At 38.2% G+C, this 25,354-nt stretch overlaps 1 protein-coding gene across 1 annotated transcript in view; it reads right to left on the bottom strand.

The window, feature by feature from the left end:
- SPON1 (spondin 1) overlaps positions 1-25,354 on the bottom strand; it is a 181,051-nt gene that overhangs the window by 111,030 nt on the left and 44,667 nt on the right. Inside the window, exons 4-6 of the mRNA XM_084207154.1 lie at positions 15,762-15,835; positions 14,972-15,094; positions 9,705-9,853 (exon numbers count right to left, since the gene is read on the bottom strand). Coding sequence (XP_084063280.1) covers positions 9,705-9,853; positions 14,972-15,094; positions 15,762-15,835 — 346 coding nt within the window. The remainder of the gene's footprint in view (positions 1-9,704; positions 9,854-14,971; positions 15,095-15,761; positions 15,836-25,354) is intronic.

The following is a 25,354-nucleotide window of genomic DNA, read 5'->3' as shown; positions in this document are numbered from 1 at the left end:
TAAATTACTATTGCCAACTTACAGGGGAATACAGCACAGACAAAAATTTTAAGATGCATTCCATTTCTGTATATAGACTAATTTATGCAGTCTCTTAGTTAAATTTTTAGTCCTTTCCTAAGAATAAGGAGTATTTTATAGAACAAACTATGTTAAGAGCTATAAACTGATTTGTCTAAGCTTGATGACTTCCTGTATTGGCAAGGTCAAAGGTGTTTAAACACCCCTGAGACAAGTCCAGATAAAGTGGTGGCCTCTTCTCACTCAGAAAGAAAATTAAAATTTCAGGTGTTTATCCAGACAGAGAATCAAATCCCTTGTTGTGCTACAGCCTAATATTGCCCTTAAATGTCCACACTTTTTTTTTGAAAACAAATTTTCTGTGGAATATTTCTAGTTATGAATATACCTACTTTTCTACCTTTGAGCCCAACATTTTAAATAATTTGCTAAAATATTGGCATCAAACAGTGATGTGTGTCAGTGGAAGGAACAGCTTGCACAGGACCCTCTCTACTCTTGTCTCCTTTCCAGTAACTTCTGCATGGCCTTTTTTCCACAGGATGTTCCTGGAGTATCAGGATACAGCCCATGCCCCAAGTGAGGGCATTTATTTGAAGATATCACTGGCTGAAGCAAGAATATAATTAAGCTGAGATGAGTTTCAAGGAGAGAGTTGAGGAAGAATCCAGAAACATCATCTTAAAAGGGATCTAGAGAGTAACCAGCAGTTAATTACAAAATCAGACATTTTCATCCCAGCCCTGTGTTAACCCTTGAAGCTGTTTCAAGTTGCAGCAGATATTCCAGTCCCTAAATCCATGCATATGTTATTTTCCATCCATATTTGACTGGTGAGCTTCAAAGAAACACACAATCTGCAAGCAGGTCATTCTTTCCTGAGATAAAGACTAGTCAACAACATCAACCTCCCCCCTACAAAAAATGAGTATTCCTGCTTCAGGTCTTGACTGACAGAAACTACAACACATTAGAGTCATTTTGGATTCAGGCTAGAAAAGCAATTTAGGAAAAAACAAAGTTAAAACTTCACTTAAATACTAATGAATATCCTCCCTATTCCGTGTCTTGAACCAGTTGATCTATTACATATTAATACAGATGTAACATAATACCTGAACATTTCTGCTCTCTGAACATTAAATGCAGTAAATAAATTGAAAATCAGTCTCTGGGATCTAGTATTCTGAGAAGAGGAAAGGACACAGGCTAAGAAATGTTCATATGGATGATGTTTATACATAGTATTTTTCTAAGCGTTCTGCTGAATTTTAAGTGGAAATAAGCATTTCATAAAGAGTGACAGTTCTGAACTGAGGTTCCTAAGCAAACAACCCCCCAAAAAAGTTAATCCCAGAATGACAGTCTTTGCATTGTGGGTTATTCCTTAGTTTTTGTTTATGTCAAAAATTTGTCTGAATAATGAAGCATTTGCAAGGCAAATGAGCTGTAGGACTCTTCACCCTCAGCTGTTACTGCATGCTGTTCCTTTGAACAATATTTACCATGCAACAAGAGAGAAAACAAGGAAGATCCTGTGGTTCCTGACAAATGCTGCTAATGAGGGTTCAGACCCTTGTTTAGCCTTTGCAGCATCTCCTGAGGAGGCAGCTGAATGCCACCAGCTCCTCAGCCACTGCATTTTAATTACGGCTCCAGCCACCGCAGAGGAAAACACTCCGAGGGAAATCGACTTGTCCCTAATTTAATTTTTAGCTGTACTCTGACCCTTTAAAAGCAGACTTTGCTCAAGTCCACAGGAGTCTGGGCAGGGTCTCCCACAGGAGGAGGAGCCCAACCATCTGCTCTGCATGCCGGGCAAACAACTCAATTTTATTGGTGTTGCCTCGTCTCCGGTTTGTGTTACTTAACATTCTGCTTGTGCTGCTGCAAGACAGCTCCTGAGTGCCTCAGTCACTCAAATGTCAGGATTTAGAGCTGCTATTCCAAACCAGAATAGTTGCAGTTAACACAACTAATTTCCCTAAACAAAGTCTGAATTTGGAGTGCTGAACTTCTGCTGTCAGGTGGAGTTTGTCCCTCGGTATCAGCAGCACATGAAGAATCATCTGAAATTCTCTTGTTTTAAAAATACTGCAGTGATAGACTGAAGGAATATAATTTGAAAGTCATTTCAGCACATCTTTCCACTGGATGAACCTGCTACAGGTAATAATTTTGTGGCAGCAGAAGGCATGATAAGATCTAACTGCAAGAAATGAAATGGCAAGATATTTTAAAATACTAAAATTAGCAAATGATGTCCAGCAATCCAATCCTATTGTCTCAAACAGGTGGCATTTCCTTGTGACTTCTACGTGTTTGTGCTGGAGAACTGAAATTACTGCATGCCACCCAAAGGGATGGATCTATCAGGAGCAAGTGTTTCCTCACTTAGCGCTGCTTTGCTGCAATCCAGACAGAAATCAAAGAGCCAGAGAAAATCTTCACAAGCTTTGGTGGGGCCCTTAGCTACTACAGAGATTGGGAAAAGGGTAGGAATTTTGATAGTCCCCATTTCCACACAATTTAGTATCAGAATTCACTGAGAAGATGGGTCTTTGAGTAAAGCCTACTTTTTTTATTCTTGAAGGATCTGTCTTTGGGAAAAAAAAAGAAAATCTTTTATTCAAAGAGAACCTGATTAGTGGATTTTACTGAAAAGGTGTGTTTCCCCCTGTTTTATCAGAAATGGAAGGTCTGTGATGATGAGAAGAAAATAAGCAGCAAGGCAAATTGAGGTAAAAATGAAGGAGAAATTAAATTTTGATCTAACTTAACACCATAACTCATTGTTTGGTTATGCAAATCATTCAATATCAATTACTGGGTAATTATTCAGAGGGCAAAAACTCAAAGACTTTTATGAAAAGTTAGAGGTGTGAAACCTCTGGAATTCATTAAGCAAGATGAGAGCTCACAAGGTGGAGTTTTAAAAATCAAAACTTATGATGCCTTATTGATTAATCAAATAGCCATGGTGATTAAAAGCATGGAAAATTAAAGCAAAAAAAAAAAAAAGATTTCGTTTTCCAGATATTATCTCTCCCTGTTTACTATCAGAAAGAAAGCCTTAAGAAGACAAGGGATGAGGGAAGGCAGGAAGAAATGAATAAAAAAAGGCATTATTAACTAAGCCACTATTTTGCTAAAGTTTTGACCAAAGGCTAAATAAAAGTTCGAAATTATATTCTGCCTGGTGTTCCAAACCATGGAGAGGACCACAATAATAAAAAAGACATTTTGTACAAAATATGTTCAACATCTGCCAGCTCTCACAGTCCTACAGACAGAAGAACCAGACATGGAGCAACTGTGGCACAAGGACTGTGCCCTAATGACTGAGAGTTTATCCACAGCACAATGATATATTCAGAGGACTCCAATTTTTCTATTCAGTTTTTATTGACTGAGCTGGTTGAATCTTTCATGTTTTGGCCCAGAAAATACTACACCACTTAAAAATGGTTTGTCAGAACCTAATTTTGTGAAAGAGTCATTATCTTCAAGGGTTTTTAGACGAGCAAAAGGTGTTTGTGCCACAGAATGCAGCATCATCTCATTTCTTATTAGGGAAGTGCATCTTTATTATCATGAGATACTAAAAAAGAATGGAGCTGGGATGAACATTTTCTTTTTTGTTGTTGTTGTTTTTTTAAAAGAAAACAACACCAACTGAATCATTCTAATTACAGTTTCCAACAGAAGTTTATTATAAGATGGAAGCCCCCCTGGAAGAGGTGTTCTGAGCCCTGTTGTATGAGTTATTTATTGGCACATAAAGCTTCTCTTTATAACATAAGTAGACAACTATTTCTTTCTGGCAGAAATACTTTATGAAATTTAGCACAGTATACAAGGGTTTCAAAATTTCTAATTACCAAAATGCCAGAGATTTTGAATCATTATATAAGGTATATAAGGTATATCTTCCAAAAGGAAAGCATGATAAATCTACCATCTAGCCTTTCCAAAAAGCATTAAAAAGGACCATAATTCACAGCAGAGGTGTATGCACAGAGTGCAGAGGAGTCTGGCTGAGCAAACAGAAGCCTAGAAGCCAATTTACAACCGAGCAGCTTGATCTGTCCAGAATTAGAATAAATACCCCATTAAAACCATGCTGTCAGGCTGTAACTAAAGTGGAAAGCATGCTGGGACAGAGCCCTGCTACTTCACTGCTACACCAAGTCCAAAAGCACCGAATTTTTGTGGGCTTTGCACAAAAACCTGGAGGGCTTCTGGAAGAGCAGCAGCCGTGCTTTTCACAGCAGCATTTATGGCCACCATCACTTTCCTGTCTTTTCAACAGGGAGAGGGCTCTGAAACCTGGATGGGAACAAAAATGCCCTCCCTGAGGACTGAGGGGAAAGGAGCTCTGTGGGGATGTTGGTGCAGGCAAAGGTGAAACATCCCAATTCCTTCTGGCTCCCCTGAGTAACAGCAGCAGGAATATCAACTTTAGTTCATGGCAAAATAATCCAATTCACTTCTCTGAGTGTCCTCCTCCAAGGAAGCACAAGCCACCCATGTTGTCACTGATTTTTTAGTTCCTTTAAACAAAGCACAGACTGAACTGTATCAACAAAAATCAGTTTTCCCAGCACAATTCCCAGAATAATTCCCAGGGATTGTCAGGTGTTTCCCGGTCTCTGAGGTGAAGAGTTCAGGGAGAATTTTCAGCTCTTCTGTCAAGCAGAAATCACCTGAGTTGAACCTCCCAGGCTGGCAGATTTTAACCTCCCTAAGCACACAGTAACAGCTGATTCAAAAAGCAAACTTTTGAGCTTGTTTCTGTAAACACAATAATTTGCCCAGTGCCATAATAAAAAAGTGATCAATATCCTGCAGGTTCCTCTTTGTAATTCAGGTGATTTACCAGCGTCAGACAAGAAAATCTAATGACCCCAATCTTCTGTGGAAGAATACAGCACTGCCTTACAAAACAGGTCATAAAATGATAACTATTCAGCTGAAATACTAAAATTACTTTTAAAAATCAATCAATCAAGATGAATCCAATGATGAATTACTTCAATTTTTACTCTTCTTTCTTTTTTTAATTAAAAAAATCCAAATCAAGACTATTTTGTAAAGATAAATGTTTGTATGCATTCATAGCAATTGCATATTTTTTTCCTATAGAAATTTTTTGCTGTTTCAGGTTTCACCTCCAATTCACACACAAAATTTAAATTATCCCATGTCTAAAGCTTTACAATCATCTTCCTGGAAAACAACTTGCTGTTCTGAGAGGTCTGGAGGCACACTCAGCTTTGATCTGAGGATGCTGAAGACAATCTAAAAAGTCATCCCACTGACTGATATTTCAGAGGGCATTAAACCAAACCTGCAGGAATGTCAGCCCTGTGGCTCCACAGGGAGCAGAGAGTGCACACTGCATTTTCTGGAGAAAGATGCAAGCTGCAAAATATTACTTATCTTAGTTTAAAAAAGAATTGGTGGCAAAATTACTGAATATTTATTCAGAAATAACTAGGCAAAACCAGATTATTTCACTTAAGGTGAGATGTTTAAAACAATGTTTCCATTTTAGTCTTTTTTTCATCAGCCTAGGACATGAGATTTAGAATTACATTTTACTCCTTCTGATTCATGCTTTAACCATCTTGTTTGTCTGTTCATGTGTTTAAACAGAGCAATCCCAATTTGAATGCAGAATTTCCCTTTCAAATTCTGCATTCATTTCCTACGAGCCAGTTTATCAAACAAAGGGTTTGGGAGAAACAAGAATTTCTCCAAACAAAGTGGAAGTGTGAATATATCTCAGAGGGATGTGAGGTCAGTGCACATTCTCCCCCTCACATAACTCCTCTTCCAGCCTCTGTTTGTTCATTTATAACCCCTGAAGTCCAACGCTTGAATTATTCCATTGTACACATCAACCACTTGACAGATTGTTTTAGCAAAACTCTGATGTGCCCTGGCTTTCCTTCCAGGCTGCCAGGAACAGTTTACCAAAAAGGCTGATTAGTTCCTTGAAGTTCTCCCAGACAAACAAACTGCAGAGCAAGTTTACAGTGCCCAGGAGCATCCATGCAAAAACCCCACACGGGCTCTGTACAAAGCAGAGCAGCCCCAGGTGTCAGGCAGGAGGAAAAGCTGCTGAGGATGCAGCATTCTGCATTTGGGATGACTTTTTAGATTGTCTTCAGCATCCTCAGTTCAAAGCTGAGTGTGCCTCCAGACCTTTCAGGACAGCAAGTTCTGTTTTCCAGGAAGATGCTTGTAAAGCTTTAGACATGGGATGATTTAAATTGTGTGTATGAATTGGAGGTGAAACCTGAAACAGCAAAAAATTTCTACAGAAAAAAATATGTAATTGCTATGAATGCATACAAACATTTATCTTTACAAAATAGTGCTGATTTGGATTTTTTTTTTAATTAAAAAAAGAAAGAAGAGTAAAAATTGAAGTAAATTCATCATTGGATTCATCTTGATTGATTGATTGATTTTTAAAAGTAATTTTAGTATTTCAGCTGAATAGTTATCATTTTATGACCTGTTTTGTAAGGCAGTGCTGTATTCTTCCACAGAAGATTGGGGTCATTAGATTTTCCTGTCTGAAGCGGGTAAATACAGAACACAAAATGTTCATGCTTGAGGATCTTCCATTTAATGAGACATAATTATTAAGATGCTTCTTAACAAAGCTCCTTGAAAGAAAGACCTTTTTTCTGGTTTTGGTAATAAAACCCAGAATAATAAGATTTTTTTTCCTTTAATAAAACCTCAGGTAATGTCAGTGACAGATGCTGGGTAAATAAATATTATCGTTGTTAAAAATGAAGAGATGGGATTATTTTTGGGTTAAGAATGATTTATTGTTTAGATAACATTAGTTTTAGAGGTTGTGAGATTTTAAAGGAGTAAGCTATTGGTCATAGTTTAAGAGCAGTTACAAGTTTCTTTGTTACAAGACAATATCTAACTTTTTAAACTAATAGACAGTTGTCACAGGGTTTATTTTGCCTTTTTAACTTACTGTCTTTACTTAATTCTGCTGTAATGTGGCTACTTTTATCTAATGGGTTTCTGTCCTATGTCTATACAGAAGTTTTTATTATAATTTCTTAACTCTTAGCTTATTCTATGCAACCACACCCCTGCATTATAAAGTCTTTACTATCTTACCTAAAACAGTTTCTTACTAACTTAAGGCATATTCTTACTTATAACCATAGAAACATTTCTGATTTTTCTGCTTAATGTCTGTGTGTTGTGTTCTTACATCAATTTAAGCATCTTCTAAGGCTGCAGATCAAATCTTTTCGTGTTTGTGGAAGTTTCTGTTTTTGTGATTCCCAGAAAATAAGTGTCTATGTGCTCACCTAAGAAACTGCCTACAAAACTCAGCAGACACACAGCAAATTCCCAATTCTAAGTGTGCACCTGGAAGAAGTGTACCAACTGCAGTGAGTGAGCTCTGAGTCCAGGCATCAGAATTAAACAAAAATTGCCTTTCCTGTGTTGTCAAAAGCTGCTTGGAGAGTGATTTTAATTAATTGCATCCTCCCATCAACGCAAGGCAGGAAGGACAGCAGAGAGGGGGAAGAAAGGTAAAATAAGAAATGGAAAAGGAGCAAAGAGATCCTGAGGTAGATTGGAACATGTGGGGAAGGAAACAACATTCTCAAATTTCAAGGCAGGTGGGGGGATATTGCAAGGGACAAAGTGCAATTAAAAAGAGAAAAATACCAGCCTGACTTAAATGTCAGCAAATTAGCTCCTGGCATTGCTCTGCTGTTTTGGTTGCAGAATTTTACCTCAAAATCTCTCAGAAATTTTAGTGTAGCTTAAGCACATGTTAAAAAGAAAAAAACCAACTCAAACTCAACAAAAATGTTATGGCACTTGATGACATGCTGCACTGTTCTAGGTGAGATCCAAGTAGAATACCAGCTGATTACCTGGATAAGCTGACCTAGGAGAACCAGGGCTGGCCCAATCAGACATCCCAAAGTTGGAATTAACTGTGATGTTCACTAATTCCATGTTCAGTCTCGGCAGCCCCTGAAGTTGTAGCCATTTATCTGTTTGATGCACTCTAAAAGTCACAATCTCCTCCGATTTAAATCCAGCGTATAAACACATCCCCTCATTGCAAATATACGGTACATAATGACAAGAAGCCAGATTTGGAAAGCAGAGGCATGATTTTCTTTTTTTTCCCCCATATTTCCTTCAAATTCTCTGTCTTTCTCCCAGTCCTCAGCCTGACCTCTGCTTGCTCCTCACCCAACACCCTCCTCTTGCTCCTGCTGCTTCAGGAGACGGCCCAATCTTTGTACAGCCCCTCATCAGATGTGCCAATCCCCTGTTTATAAAGTATTCACCAAGACTGCCACAGAAATGTTCATCTTCAATACAAAATTGCTGATTTTCTTCATTCCACGTGGGCCTACTACAAGAAAATATTGATTTCCCAAGTAAGCAGCAAAAATGATAAGTTACATGTGGTATATATAACGCTCTGCTACAATTTTAATCCATCTGGGTTTATATTATATTGCTGGGATAAAACCCAGCCACTTTTCTGCATAGGATCAAGGCCTACTTTCTATTTCCAGGTATACCAAGGTTTATTATGGTTTCAAGAGGCAATGTATCCATGATCACATTTCACCCCACGTTGAGATTGTTTTTTCCCCTTCACTGAAATTGTTTCTTCCCCTTCATATTTCTTTTCTATCCCTTTTATATATTAAGTTTTAAGCTGGTCTGATTTTATTTTTCTTGGCTTTGAGAGTTTCTTGTCAAATACACCAGATGTTCTTGTACCATGATTATACACACTTAAGAAACACAAGAAAGCAAATTGAATTTAGCACATGAAGACTTTTGCTATATAAGTTTTTTCAAAACAGTCTTTGAGGTTGTTTTATGATGTTTATATAAATATAATTGAAATTTTTTTGTGTCTCTCAGTGTAACCCTGTATACAACCTACCCTGGAGGTCTCAAAATACTGTGTTTTTAACATGCAGCAGTTAACAAAAGGGAGAATGATTGATCCACAATATCATCCTGAACTCTGCTTTTATTTTTGCTGACTTCATCCTCAGAAGTGTCAAATATAGGAAAGATCCACACAAATGTAGAAAAAGTGTAGAAAAGTACAGAGGATTTCATGCACATGTTCAACATTAAGGAAGAGATTATTTTCTTTGTAGAAGGGATTATTAAGGAAAGAATGCTTTGCCACATAAATAATGATGAGCAGGGAAACACAGCACTTTAGATATTTGTATAACACAAAATGAGGCAATTCATCAAGAAGCAAAATGCAGCACTCTGCAAAGTGAATCTAAATGATAAATAATCATTCACTATTTTAAGGCAGGGGTATTGCTTGCTGCCTTCAAAGTTTTCTTTTTAAAAAAGTGCCTTCACAATTAAGCCTGAAAAGGTGATTTTCCCTTTGCCACCTCTGATTTCTGCTTTACATGGCACACAGATTTTCTAAGTTCAGAATACTCCAATTTACTTGTCCTTTTCTGGAAAAAACCCTTGCCAGGCTAAGAATGAATCAAGGAAGACAGAGAACTCCTTCTCCACCGAACTGAGAATTATTCAGCAAAATTACATTCCCAATGACAAACTGTTCACAGGCCAAGGGAGAATCCCTTTTTTTAAAGTAAGCACCATAATGTCCTTACCTGCTGTCGAATTTCTTCCTCCATCTTCACTGGGGACCCCAGCTCTGCAACTTGTTTGACCCCTTCGCTGGCATATCCTCCATACTCCCACAGGATGTAGTTCTTGGAGTGGGAGCTGCCAATGATGGCAGACCAGTGGTTGGTGCGTCCTTTTTGGGGAGAAAAACAGAACAAAATAAATCAAATCATCCCTGAGACAGCCTCAAACAGTAATTCCTGACTTCTAATAAAGCTGGGAAGTCCCCACTCGTGAGGCTTTTGTATGCTGCCACATCTCACTACACCAACACACAACTTCAGAGCAGTGAGAACAAGGCAGTGAGTGACAGAAATCGAGCTTAAAGCAGCCCCTCAAAACAACAGGATTAGAACTGTTTTTTCTCACCAAAGATCTCACTTCAGGAAGTTTAAACAACCCTTAATTTTAAATTTCTATGTCAAATATTTTTGAGATGGAAACCTGCAAGGGAAGACTCCAGTGGTCACCCTCAGTTTTAAAAGCAAGTTTTTTCCTTACTGAAGGCAATGAAGAAGTAAATTTTTCTGTATTCACTTCTTCTATATTCACTGAGTTTTCTTGCTCAGATTTCTCATAATGTAAGAGCTGTAGAGCTAAGCAAAAGGATTCCCATTCTTGTTTCTTGTCTTGCTGAACAAAAAAAAAAAAAAAAAAAAAAAAAAAACAAAAAAAAAGTATAAAGAAAAAGATGTTAGGGAAGTATGATGGAATTGAAAAGAGAATTGAGCAGAAATAAGGAGTCACAGAAGTCCCACAGTCCTGGAAATAAAAATGAATTCACTTAAGTGTCAAGTAACCTTCTGCAGATATATGGGCTTAAAGGAAAAGGGTGAGAAAATGAACTGCTAACATAAGCAGACAGTCTGGTAACAAGGCAAAGACTGTAGGAGATGAGGGAGTCAGAATGATGGAGTGAGACAATATTTATCATTTTTCTTCACAATGCAAAAGGTAGAGACCAGCAGTAAAAACAGCTGCAAACTGAATAAATGAATGAAAAATGAATAATGAAGTAAAGAAAAGGAATGCAAATTTAAGATGTGAGAGGTGGAACAATGAAATTGAAAAGGACAGTGCAGAGAATTGTATAAAGTCAGATGCAGGAACCTAATCATGGGAGAGTAGAAAATAGATTAGAAATAAAAAATGAACACCAACAGCAGGGGAAAAAAGATAGAAAAACGTAGGAAGCAGAATAGATAGATGAGGGAGATGGCCTAGCAGAGCAGCAAACACAGCCTTCATAGCTTCCCTAGTCCTAAACTTGGACCAAAATACACTTAGAGAGCTCTGAATGTAGCAGTCCTGATGTTTTCAGAATCGACTAAAATGAATCAGTAATATGTGTGGAAAAAACCAAAACTAAACCTTCCCTCCTCCACAGCTGAAGAGACTGCAATGTCAGGAGCTGGTTTCTTGATCTAAGATCTAGCAATCATTCCTGAAATCTACAGTGGCACCTGCCAAAGCCCAGGGAGGTGCTGTCCCTCAGCCCCAGTGATGGGAACTCCATCCTCCCCTCCTGGCACAGGGGTCTGGCTGTCCCTCAAGGCACCAGCAGCTCAACCTGAAACACAGCTGATGCCTTGGGTTTAGGTTTTATATTTTTCACATTCTGTGCTGCTTTGGTGTGTGGGTCTGGGCTCCACAGGAGGGGATGGTGAGCTCTGTGCACAGAGCAGGGAGACAAAACAATTCCTGCTCCAGCTGGGCACCAAGGACAAATGATGCCAATGTCAGCCCCAGAGCACAAACCCCGTGGGCTGCAGAGAGAAAAACAAGCAGGGTGGGACTGCCTGGGCTAAAGCTGGGATGGGACAATGAACTGCAAGGTGCAAATGGACTAAAACTTATAAAGATGTGAGATCTCAGGACCAAGCCCTCTTTTGCTTCCATCTTGGAGGCGTCCAGGCAGAGCCACGGCTGTGGCTCCGGTACTGGCAGGGTGTGGCCTTTGAAGGCTCTGCAATAAATATTCCCTTTATTCCCCCAGCCTCTGTTCCAGCCTCTTAAGGCATCACAGCCAGTGGCACTGACAGTAAAAGATTTTCAAACCACAGAAAATTTGGGGAGTTAGAAAGAAAGGCTTAGTAGGCCCTGGGAAAATGTTAGGCCTTGTATTTTCTAGATCATGTGAAACTGCACCAGTGCAGTCAGTATATGATAAATGATAGAATTGTCAGATGTGCTTAGATATAATTATTGTTTCAAGACTCATGAGAAACTATGTTAGGGGTTTGAGGGGGATCACAAGAAATCCATGCTTGGATGAAATCAATGTACACAGTAGAACAATGTAAGTTTAATAATTAATATGTAATTTATATAATGATAGAATGTAAAACATGTTTGGCTCGAAACCATGTCAGAGTCAGATTTGGGTTTGTGTACCCCTGACACCCAGAGCTCTTAATAAAAGCACCTGCACATAATCATTCTGTGATGATGTCTCCCTGAACACTAACACCAAAGCTTTTTGAAAAAGAACAGTCCCTACAGAACAAAAATGTGTCACCACCGAGAGGAACCTGAGCCCCTGGAAGTCTTCAGTCAAAGGGAGAAGGGGTTGCTCCCTGTGCTCCAAAGCTTCTCTCCCTCCCTGTCCTGGCCAGGACAGGAACATCTGATGGTGGAACAGCCTGTTCCACCCAACAGCCCTTCCCAAAGACACTGACTCTGCAGAGAAAGCTCCTGGCCTGCCCACCTGCCCAAGGAGCTGCTCAAAGTCCTACCAGACCCTCCTGAAAGTGTTCACCAAACCCACCTGAAACCATTCACCAAACCCACCCGGAACCATTCACCAAACCCACCCAAAACCATTCACCAAACCCACTCGGAACCATTCACCAAACCCACTTGAAACCATTCACCAAACCCACCCAAAACCATTCACCAAACCCACCCAAAACCATTCACCAAACCCATTCAGATTCATTCACCAAACCCACCCGAAACCATTCACCAAACCCCACCCAAAACCATTCACCAAACCCACTTGAAACCATTCACCAAACTCTGCTACATCCGCCAAGGTTTCACTCCTCCCTTCTACCATCTATTTCCAGTGAGAACAAAGAGAAAACTCAGTGTTTCCTAAGCTTTTTTCCTCTCACCATCAAAAAACTCCTCTGCATGACAGAATCCGAGCAGCACAAGGCCAGAGCTGTTTTCACTCTCCAGGTCTTAAGGCAGCAAGCAGAGCACTGACAGCTTTCCAGCTTTCCAGTGCTGTTATTTCACTTCATTCTTGTAGGTTTGAGTAGCTTCTCAATTTCTCACTACACTTATATGTGCATTTTTTTGCAGGAGAATTCAGGGGCCATCACAACATCAGAATTTATCCTGTGACACATCTCATAGATGTGTTCATACCATAACATGATGATGAGGATATGGATTTCTGTTGTAAAAAAATGGGTAATACACAGAGGAAAAAAAATGCTTTGCTTTGCACAAACTGCATGCTCTTTAAGGTTTTTTAAAGTATATTTGAAGATAAAGAAAAGATGTGAAATACAGTTTATTATCTGCTTTCGATTCCAACCATACTGGTGGTACAAGAATAGAGCAAAATTTTTTATGAGGTGGCTTGCAAATAATTAGTGATTTACCACAGTCCACAATGAATACCATTTTATTTTCATGTAATTACAGCACAAGCTCAACATTTTTAAGAATAATGCCAATGACTAGGTTTCTTTTTTGAACCTCACTATATTTGGATGAGATCTTTCCCTCAACTTTCAGAAATTTTTATGCAAAATCTTATTAGCTGTTATTGCTGTGATTAATCATGTAAGTACCAAATGGTTATATTTTTACTTTTCCAGTTTAAGTAAAATACTGATTTAATTCACCATTTTGTAACTGGGGACAGATAGCAGGCAAACTATTGCAACTGGCTTATTTTCCATCATGCAGCCATACCCTTCTTGAGTTCACAACTTGGAAGGAAAAAAAAAAAGGAAAGGGAAAGGGAAAGGAAAAAAGGAAAAAGAAAAAAGAAAAAAGAAAAAAGAAAAAAGAAAAAAGAAAAAAGAAAAAAGAAAAAAGAAAAAAGAAAAAAGAAAAAAGAAAAAAGAAAAAAAAAAGAAAAAAAAAGAAAAAAGAAAAAAGCCACAGTAACCTCCTAGCTTTCAGTCCTTTTCTCATGGCCTGTTTCTAACCACCAGCTGAATCCATGCAAGTAGTGCACATGAAGTTCACACTCAGCAGATATTTAAATCCTCCAGTAGCCTGAAAGAGCATTCCTGCAATTATTGGCTTTGCTTGTTTTATCTCTCCCATATTATGCTGACCAATAGGATTTGAACAGTGCTGTGCACCAAACCTAACACATGCAACATTGCTTAGGCTGTTAAATATTGAGCTGATACAAACCATATTTGAGTTATATGAGGATATTCTGACACTGTGACAATAATAATATTTTTTTTCAATCAACATAAAAAAGCCTCTATAATAAAGATCAGCCACAGAAAACAGAGTTTAAAGACCTGTAAATATGACTCATATTCTTAATTACTTTCCTGGCCTTTTTTCCCACAGACTGTGGAGTCAGTTATGAAAGACCAAATGCATAATACACAATTTTGTAACTTCAGCTTTTTACAGATACTTGGGTAACTGCAGAAAGCAAACTTGCAACAAAAATACTGATTCTGTAGTTCAGACACTTAAAAACCCAGAGAGGCCAAGTTCAGAAGGTGTTTTTTTTAATCTGGGTATTCAACCAACAAAGAAAAAGAAGACAGAGTATTCTTGGATCTATATAAACAATTAATATGCTTGGGCAGCAAGATTCAAAACCCCAAATTTAACTGAAATAATTCAAAATACTTTAAAGTAAAACAAACTAGGTAGATTGGCATGGCTGAAAAATCAAAAAATAAGTGTGTTGCCTGTCCTTTGTGGACTTTTTCTTAAAATTTACTTTCCTACCTCTCCATTATAAGCCATTCTAAGCTTTCAATCAGAAAAAAAAGAAAGGAACCTTTCTCCCCACAAAGACATCTTGCAAACACAACCTCACACACATCTTAGCTCAAAATGTCAGGCAAATCAATAGAATGTGCAGGTAATGTACAGTGCAGAAGGATCCATTGATTTTCAATGCTGAGTGCCAGCAGGATCCCATGCATGTCATCATTTAGTCTGCTGAGCTGTAAATAAGTGATGCTGTGTCACACAACCTGCTCCAGCCCTCCTCAGGGCCCCTGTGTGGTACGAGCAAAAGAGTGATACTCACGTGGAAAATCTTTGGGATGTGTTTTTTCTGACCAGTTTCCATAAAAAGTCAGCCTGTACTTGGCAGTACCACAGGCACAACAGTCTAAAATTGGTTTGTCAGTCACACCTTCCGAGGCTGAGTCTAAAAAAGCAACAAAGCACTCATTAAAAACCAGTGAGGACAGTGAAGCTGCCTGCCTTCAAATAATAATAAATACTCCAGGAAATAAATCTGAGTTAAACATTGGTTTGTGTTTTTTTTTTTTTAATTGAGTTTTAAGTTTGCTGTTAGACTAAAGGACAAGCCTGAAATATCTGTGCCATATTTATAAGTGGATGGAATTATTTAAATCCACCATTTTCAATTATAAAGCATTAATATTTCAGTTATCTTCAGATTCAAAAGGGGTCTGTTTCTGGTTTCTATCTGATAAGGACAAACCTCAGCTGATCTCAAAACAAAATGGGCTTGAATTTTCTGAACAAAGTAAATGAATTCTCCAAGTGCAAAATTTAGGTTTAGGAAAGGATGAAATATCCCATGATTCAATAACAGAGTGACCTGGAAACCAATGGGCATCACACAAGGAGCAGGTAAAAAATTGCAAGTAGCATATTTAGGGGGAGGCAAGGAAGATTTTATGAGTTGCAGTGTAGGTGGTAAGGATGAACATGACCAAATGGCAGAGCCCAAATCTCAACCTGGATGAAACTGTCCAAGACTTCCAAATTTTAGTTTGAGACAATGTGTTAAGAGAAAAATTGAAAACACAATGAGGAGATTAAAGAGACATTTTACTTTACCTTACCTTGTTCACAGATTTTTTTGGTGAGAGAGCCCTCATCTTGAAAATAAATTATGCGCTTCTGCACAATACTGGCTCTACAAAGGGAAGGAAAAAAAAGTTTGAAATATGTTTATTTCTAAAGGGAAAAAAAATAGTCCTAAATGACTGCTAATACATGGTTATACTTCCCTGTACTGAGAATACAACATGGGATTACAGACAAAATATTTTTATTTCAACTTGCATTTTAATTTCATCACATTTTACAGAAACCTGAAATATATATATACCTCTAAAGAAGTGGTCATAGGCATATAGTGAGAACCTGTGCTCTTGAAATGCATGACAGACAACTGAGCATTCAATATTTCAATCAAATCTTATATTAAAATACTGAAGTTGTATTCAATTTCGGTGAAAAAATAGCACAGCTATAGTGAGCAGCTGCTCATAGGAAATTACATGGCATGCTAAAGAGATAAGTACTTCTGATATATGACAGCAACTCAGTGCAAATATCACGTAAAACTGAAGTTAGGAAAAAAGCTGGCATAAGGTAAAGTCTTTGAAAGCAAGTCACAGGTTCCAAAGACAAGCTGCTTTAAAATTAATTAAATCTGGAGTATTTTATTGAGGCTTAGTTCAAACCAAATGTAAATTACTAAGCCTCGGTGCCTCAGTTCCTCAGTTGAGGGGGCTGGATATATTTAATGCCAAATAAACTTTAACTGCCTTCTTGGACCATTTTAAACTGTATCAGTTTAATTCACATGTAAGCTTGATCTTCTTTCCATAAGCAAAACAGATTTTGGTTAAATTCAAAGCCAATCTATGGACAGAGAGCCTCCTGAGGACAGCACGCTCTGGGAGCTGGCACTCTTCCTTGTTTACCAGCACAAGTACACATTCTCCCAGCAACATTTTGTACCATCACTTCTATTTAACACTCTAAACAGCAAGGGCCAATTTCTTGTCTTCCTTCAGTATTAGTCAAATAATTATCTTAATCTTTCTAGAACTACTCCTCACTCATGACAGGCGAGGAATGAAGAAGTGAGAAGAAAAGCGAGACTGTGTGTGCTTAGATGTGTTGTTGCAGCCACGTAACCCTCCTTTGCCAACATCCCACCCATAAAATTACCAAAAACACAAGGCAGTTTTGCTGTGCTTTCTTTGCCGAGATGCAAGGCCAGCATAGGGGATAAAGGAATCCTTCTTTCCACTTTACAAAGCACCCCAGAGAAAAACTGGGTTTTGCAAACCTCTTAAAGCTACATCAACCTGGAAAGGGTGCAAAAAACTCTCCATCCTTTCTGAAGGAACCTTTCTCAGGGTTTCTAAGAAATAAATGGGGAAAACAATGAAACAAACACAACTACCAGAGCTACTACTAGGAAGAATGTGCCAGTGGCATGCTCCTTAACATTCCCAGCCGTCAAACTGAAAGCCAAAACCAAATTTAAAGACTTTTTGGATGCTACACTGCAAGGAGACAGAAAGTGGGGGCACAAGAAATGCCGTGCAGATACAAGGAAAACGTCTCACACCATCAGGATAATCACAGAGATTTAACCCTGGAATGGGCTCCCTAGACAGTCTGTGCAACATCCAGCTCTGGAAATACTCAAAACTTGATCAGATCCATGCCTTGGCAACCTACTGAGGGAACAAGCAAACTGATGTTCAACACCTACTTCAAGCAGGAGAATGGACTAAATGACTTCCAGAAGTCCCTTCCAATCTAAATTATTCCATTATCTTAACCACACAAATACAAAATCAGCTGTTTGTTAAAGATCTCAATTCTGCAGGTAACAAAGGTATTATGGGTATTTGAGAAGCAGTTATTTTAGAAAAAAAAAAAAGAAAATAGAGAAGGATTGTTTGAAGCCTGAAGTGTACTTGTATTATTCTTTTTGCTGCAGTTAGCTTGTCACTGTAAAATGTCAAGGGAACAGTTCCTTTTCTAATAACAAAAGCTTCACAGCTTTCTAAACCATTGTCTCTTCAGCTGTGTTTGAAACTATATGGTGAGCCAATAATTAAAATGGGAGGTTTTGTACTGATTCCAAATGCACCAGGATGGGCATATTATATGGCTACATAAATATCAAAAGCAGGCACAGAACTCTACAAATACTCAATTATAAATAATTTTAAAATATTAACTGTTTTAATAATCAGCTTCTAAACTGAACATAGACCAAAACAGCTCGGTGCATTTTCTAGCTTTTATGGCTACTTCCCCCCCCCCCTTTTTATTTTTAAACATAATTTTTATTATTCCAAAAAAGTTCTGATCTTTGGACTAAGGATTCTTTCCTTTGGCTTCGAGGCTTACAAAAAACAGCTAAAAATGGAATCGTGAACTTCTAGAGAGAGGCAAAAAAAGCTTTTAAGAGTTTCCACAAGGTATTAATCTGTTTAATTTACATAAATCCCTCCCATCACTTCAAATGTCCGGTGCTGTCTGAACTTCATGGGAAAGGAACAATCCAATTGCTTTCCCTCCCATATTAATATATATAAGTGGATGTTCAATTTCTTCTTTTTCTTGTTGGCTTTTTTCTCTCTGACTATCAGAAAATGATGGATAAAGGCAAAAGGAAATAAATTTGACTCAAAAAACCCTTTTTTGTTTCCCATTTTCTTCAAGGCAAGGCTTCTGGATTTGCACTAAAGCTTTTCCATCACCAAACTAAGGAGCAAAACTGTCAGGCACAGGCATTTCTACACCTGACAGCACCTGCTTTACTGAAGAAAACCAACCAAATGAACTGTCCAAAAAGTGTCATTATTTCTGTGTTTTAGTTCTCACATGAAAAGGAAAGAATATCTGGTTACTTCTGTAATGTTTGCTTTGGCAATGCTACTTTGGAATGTCCCTGTCCTGGCTCGGGTTGGTCAGACCTCGTGAGAGGGCAGTGGGAAAAAACTGCCTTGAAAGACTTCCATGGGATAAGAAATTCCCTCTGAGCCCAGCTCCACAACAACTGTACCATCCTGCTGGGAAAAGCTCTGCCAAAGACACAGAAATTGCATTTGGGATATTAAGAAACAGGAAATGTCATAAACCATAAAAATTCAGGCCAGCCTTGGGAGTGCTCCAGTTCAAACCAGAAAGAGAGGAGTCAGTTTGGGGTCTTTCTTTTTTTTTCCTTTCTCTCCTTCTGTCTCTCTCTCTCATCCATCCTTTCCTTTCTTTCCTTTCTTTTTTCCATAGAAACAGCTTTAGATTGTTTTCCTCACTCCCTTTTTCAAATCCTAGGCATGAAAAGAAATACTCTTATTTTAAATTACCTCTGTGGGTGTAGTGATGTGACAAAAGAAGTAAGGAAGAGGATTTGTAAGAATTGTTCCTATGACATTTTTTAAGCTTACATCAAAACCATTAAGTACAATATTAGAGTTACATTTGAATAAAAAGGTTTTGTCAGAGCTGGTGAGGATACTCCGAGTTTTACTTGGATGTTGAGAAATAATAATAATCTACTGAGCTGCAGATAAGACACTTTTCCTGCTCTATATTACCTATGAGTTAACCATGTCCTACTCTTCTAGCTATCAAAATTATTTTCTTTAATTATTCCATGCCTCAATGACTTAATTACAGTATGATAAGTTGTTTCCCACACAGAAAGCTACTAAGAACAATTAACAGGATCTTAAGTTTGTTTTCCTTTTTGGGTTTGTTGGTTATTTTTGGAGAGAAAGAATTTCTAAATATACCATTTACTTGAACACTAGAAAGTGATGTGAAAACCATGAATTTATATCCACTGCAATTTTGTTGATGCTATTGGCTTTTGTCATTCTAATGCATCATTTAGGATGTTCTCGTTTTATTTCCTTCCATGTCTTAAAAAAAAAAGCCAGCCCTGTGTTTCTGACAAGCATTTACAAGGTCAGGGAAAGCAGAAACTCCCAGAAGTTTGCCAACAATATTTACTTCTTTTTCTAATATTTAGGAGACTTTTATTAAAAAGAAATTCAAATTCCTCTGAAAGCCTGTACAACCCTTTAGCCAATAGATGTCCAGCAATTTTTACACTGACAATATATTTGACAACCACATTCTTCAGAACAATTTTCAGTTGGGAAATGTGCTGGCTTAGCCAAGACAGGCTTCATCTAACACCAGAATCTGTCAGCTGCCATCAGTGACAAGGGTAAACATTCTAAAAATTTGCAGCAAAATGTTTCTAATTTAAGGCATAACTTAGAAGCTAAAACAAAAGATGCAATTTCTGTTGTCATTTTGTGAGGTTTGTTCATTACTTTGTTTTTCAGTGTGTTGTTAACACAGTTTAAACAAACCAACCAGACTTGATGTTTGATGTTGGATAAAACATGGCAAAATTTACATGAAGTTCACCAGTGCTCCCATAATTCCACATTTACATCCCTGCACAGGATGAGGATCTTTTCTCCACTAGATTAGTCCCATGCAAAACAATCAAACATGATCACTTCTAAAAACTCCAGTACATAAATACACACCAGAGTATCCTTCTTCAGTTCGTATGTGCTGTCAGAAAATACGACTCAGAGAAGCATCACAGCAAGAGCAGAGGACTCTAAAGCTTTTCTTACAAATTTCCTCTTGCTCCCACATCCTTTTGGTGTCTTCATGTCACACTCAGGGCAGCCCCCACACACCCACAGGGGAGCTGGCTGACTTCAGGACTAATTTGGCCATCATATTCAATATGTGAATATAACACAGCAAAAGCTCTGGGGGAAACCACAGCTGTACATGCTGCTGTCTTATATTTTTCCTCAGAAAATCTCTCTGTTCTTTGCTTGAATGGCCACAGGACATAAATATTAAATTAAAATCTTTGGGATAAGAAGTCGTACTGACACGATAATTTCTGACAGGAACGCTACACCTGTTACTTGCAAAAAAAACCAACCAAACAAACAAACAAAAAAAACCCAAAAGAAATGAAAACAAAAAAGCAACATCACTTAAAGCCCATTGCTGTTCATGGGCTATATCTTCACCAGGGATTTTGATAGTCCCCACTCTTTGCAGCAAGCTCTATGAATCTCAGAGCTAAGCATTATAGAATGTAATTATAGCAGACTGGATAGGACTGAGTGTGTGGAGGATTAATTTACCTTGTTATTCTAAGTAGAGCTTTTGTGGAGTAGATGGAAACAATCTACCAAAGATGGGACTATAGGGTTTTTGTCAAGCTAGTAAGCCCAAAGTCCTGTTACCTGAAAACCCAGCTAACCAATGCAAAATACCTATGTGCTAACTAATAAATCCTAAGAACAAAATGAAAAATAAAGCAAAGTAAAAACCACTTATCCAGCTGCAATTTATTTCTGCTTAAGGTCTCTGCAACCTTTATAACACTCACCCACTTGCAAAGGGAACTGAAACACTTCATTTCTTTGGGTCTTCAAACCATGCCCCTTTTGCCAGCCTGTTTTACCTGATATGGCAGGGTGGGGAAGAAATCCAACCACACAGGCAAAGGCCACATCTCAAACCCTCACATCTGTTCCTTCACCTGTCCCCAAGTTCCCTACCTGACTTGAGGTCACTGCTTATATAATAATAATAATAATAATAATAATAATAATAATAATAATAATAATAATAATAATAATAATAATAATAATAATAATAATAATAATAATAGTGATGCAATTATTTCACAGCTCACATGGCCAGCTGAGACAGAGCAAAAGCACCTTTTCCCTTTTACAGCATTGCTTTTAATCTTTATAATCCACTCAACATTCTCATCCCCACCTGAATCACCTTCTCCTGCTCCAGGCTGGGGCAGTAAAAAAAGAACCACCACTTTTTAATATATTTTTTAAAACCCCAAAAGCAAAATTTAAGCATGACCATGAGTTCCCAGGTAATGAAGCCAGAAAAAAAATTCCAAAACTTTAGAAAAAATGATTCTAAATGTTTAAAATTTATAAAGCATGAAGTAAAAGAATTTGAAGATAAAACAAAAAATAAGAGCTGTCATTCTCCTACTATTTTTTAAAAAATCTGCTAACTAGTAATATATTGAAATTATGTTTAAATGAATTAATTATTTGCTTGCATAGGAAAAAAATTATTTGTCAAAAGCAATACCCTAACAAAGCCCATCCATTCATCAAATACTGGTTAGTGGATAGTCAGTAGCAGGAATCTAGATTGGAATAAAGTATATGTCATTTTCAAATCTGAAAAAAAAAATCCTCCCTTCATTGGAATTGACAGGAGCCTGAAGGTGAACTCCACAATAAATGGAACAAATTAACACCCACTGAAACAAAGACAACTTAATTTAATATTAAAATGCTTAATACTGCTTCCTAAAAGAGTCCCTGCTTTTATGAATGTATTTCCCTGAGGAAGGTTTTAATGCAATGTCTTTAGTACTCAAGGTTGAGTGGAGCTGGAGCCATCAGAAGAGACTTGTCAGTTCTTTAGGGCAGCCCAGACACAGATCTCATCTGTCAGGAATTAATACCTGAAACAACTGAATCTCCTCTACCTGGGCTGTTCTGGGAGCTCTCTCTGACAGCTGGGACTGCTCAGCCTAGTGAACATTCAGCCACATAATGCCAGCAGATGCTGGGTGTTCATGCTGAAAGACAGGAGTGCAGGGAAATGAAAGAAAATAGAGGACCAATAACAGCATTGTTATTGGTAACTCTTCCACTTCCTCTTTCTGAAAGGGGCACTACATTGAGAAGAAGGCAAATTCAAATTGTACTCAAGAAATAGCTGAAAGGCCACCCTGCTTATGAAACACATAATTATGACAGATCAAATGAATCCATCAAATTCTTTTACATTATGAGAGTTGTTTTCAGTAAGTTTCTCCATTGTTTAACACCTGCTCCTGGCTAAAAAACAGTGCTAGAACAGTGCCTGGAGCTCACACAAATGTTCTCCTTGCCAAAATTCCCTGCAGTAGGCATTTGCAGCAAACATTGCTGCCAAACTTTGGCACACAGGTTTTTGGAGAATGCAATGGCAGGGAACTCGTACATCAGGGTCTGTAGTCTTCCCACTTCAGCCCTAAAAATGCCAAAATCATACAACCTTCTCATGTCCCATTAGCTGCCAGCACCAGTGGCTCTTACAGCAGAGCAAGCAAATGATGGAGAAAGAGGAATTGCTAAACCCACGAAAATCAGAGAAATTCTCTCAGGGATAAGGAAACAGCAGTGTTGAAGGGCACAGAAACAGATTAGGAAATGGATCAAAAACTGTCCCAGACAGTTTGGGGAAGGGGTGAGAACCAAGGCCAGGCATATCTCCTTTCCACAGCAGTGCATTGTCAGACTGTGGGTGTGATTATACTGAAATTAGAAATATTAACCCCTCCAAATCACTCTGGGGTAATGAAACTCCTTGGAAGATTGTGGTTCCTTTTCATGGTGATTTTATGCATTTTCTACACAACAACATGCAGCGGCAGGGGGAGGAAACAAACCCTACAGGCTCAAGAAGCTTTTTGCCTCAGTGGGGTTCCTGAAATCTTGTTGATCCGAATAAAGGTCAGCATTTCATAGAGGAAGTGATTACAACTGTGCTTAGAGGAGCAGGGATTAAGTAAAAGATCCAGGCTCTGTATCTCCCTCAATCACAGGGACAGGGAGAGCACGTGAATAAGACTATTAAAGGAGCATTGTGAACAGTAGCAAGCAGTAATGACAGGGATTAGAATGATAAATCACCCTTTATATTGAGACGCAGGCATAGACTAGGTACTGGAATTCATCCCTACCACATTTTATGGAACAAAAGTGCAGTTAATGAGATTCTTAACTTCATTAGAAACTCCAAGAGGGAGATGTCTTAATGTGGATAATTGAGATACACCAAGTGTGATTAGAGATACAGGAGGAAATAGAGATTTCATTGTTCAGAATTTGTGGAGAAAAGCCAGGATGCTCCTTCAGGCACCTGTATGGGAAACAGGTGAATTCATCATGGGTTTGAGACTGACAACCAAGTAGTGCCATCAAAACATTTCCAAATGTTGGTCTAGGCTTTGAAACTGAAGCAACAAGGAAAAAAAAATTTCCTGATCTTCTAGGCAAAAACATAAGGTGATTTTGTTTATTATAGTGGGGAGTTATTTGTTGCCGCCAAACATTCAAACTGAAAATGAGACAGAGAAAAATTGCATACTTTGAAAATTAAAAACATAAAATTTACACATATGCTGATGTGGAGGATGTTTAGAAAACCCAGATATGTCCCATAGTTTTGTGCTTCTGTTAGGGGACACTCTAGTGACACCTGACTGACCTTCTCCTGAAATCAATTACCAACTTCAGTTTCACTTAACCAGAAGGGAATTGCAGCCTGAATTTCTTATGAGGCGTGAGTGGCCACTGGAAAACCAGAAAATTATAAGGACAGCACTTAGAACTTTATTCCCACTGAGCCAAGTCACTCACTGAAAAAGACAGTGCAGACAACACAAATCCAAGTACCTGTCAAATTTGCCTCCTCTTCAGTTTAGCTTCATTTTACTTACTTGCCTGGACATATTTAGCATTTTGTGAGTAAAACGGTGTGGCAGAAATACAGATTACTATTATAAAAGCAGGAAGAATTGTGTTTCTTTGCCATATTGAAGACAACTTTTTGGCCACAATTAATTCAGAGAAATTAGATAAATGCCTTTCGTTAATATTTTGCTGTCTAAATTAAACCTGATGAGCAAGACAACGTCTTTATGAGCAATCATGAGGTGGTGGTGCCTCAATGCCTTTGCATGTGGAACACATTTTTTATATGAGCTTCTTGTACCATCATACATCTACTTCAGCCACCACTGCAGGGCAGTTGCATCGTAAGAGAGCACAAATTTATTTCTCTGCATATAAAACTAGTATATATTCCATTTTCAGAGAAATCTATGGCAGGAAACATTATGACAGGTAATCTGTAAAACTTGAATGAGTTGGTTCATACTGAGGTTATCACGGGGCTCCACACACAGCAGTGAGGGAGCATCAAGCTCATTATCCCTCTAACGAGCAGAGCTCAGTCCCTCCCTAGACACAGGCCTGTAACCCAGACCTTTCTGCAGCAAATGAAACCCAGAAACCATTAAAAAAAATCAAATGTGCTTTCTGGTGCATTGCAAGGCTTCAAACTACATTTTGCTGGAGCGGTGAACTGATGGAGCAACAAATCCATTTCTTGGGGAAAGCAGGGAAAAAGCATCCAGGCTGCTGCTGTTCAGAGAGCAAAGATACTTAATGCATGTCTAATGATGTAGAAAAGATGGAAAAAGTGGGCACCTAATTACTGAAAGGAAAAGAAAGGAATGGCCCACCCAATTATTGGTTGAATTTTGTGTTTCAGTCCTTTCACAATAGCCCTAAAATTGTCAACCCAGGTAACAAGAAAGACAAAAACAATCAATTCCACAGCCGGTTCGTGCAAAGAAAAATTCCTTTTCTGGGTGGTTTTTCTGCCTTTCAGAATTTCTAAAGAGCTGGAATAATACAAATAGCTGCTCCTTTAAGGGAACAAATCAGAATTGATTTTGTGGTGCTTTACATGAAGCAAAGAATCAAGATAAATAGAGTGTTCAGGTTCTGAGACCCTTACTCAGCCCTTAGGG

The sequence above is a fragment of the Fringilla coelebs genome (genome assembly GCF_963513975.1).
Source record: "Fringilla coelebs genome assembly, chromosome: 6".
NCBI lineage: Eukaryota > Metazoa > Chordata > Aves > Passeriformes > Fringillidae > Fringilla > Fringilla coelebs.
Note: the sequence above shows the minus strand (reverse complement) of the source record. Positions and strands in the feature narration are given on the sequence as shown.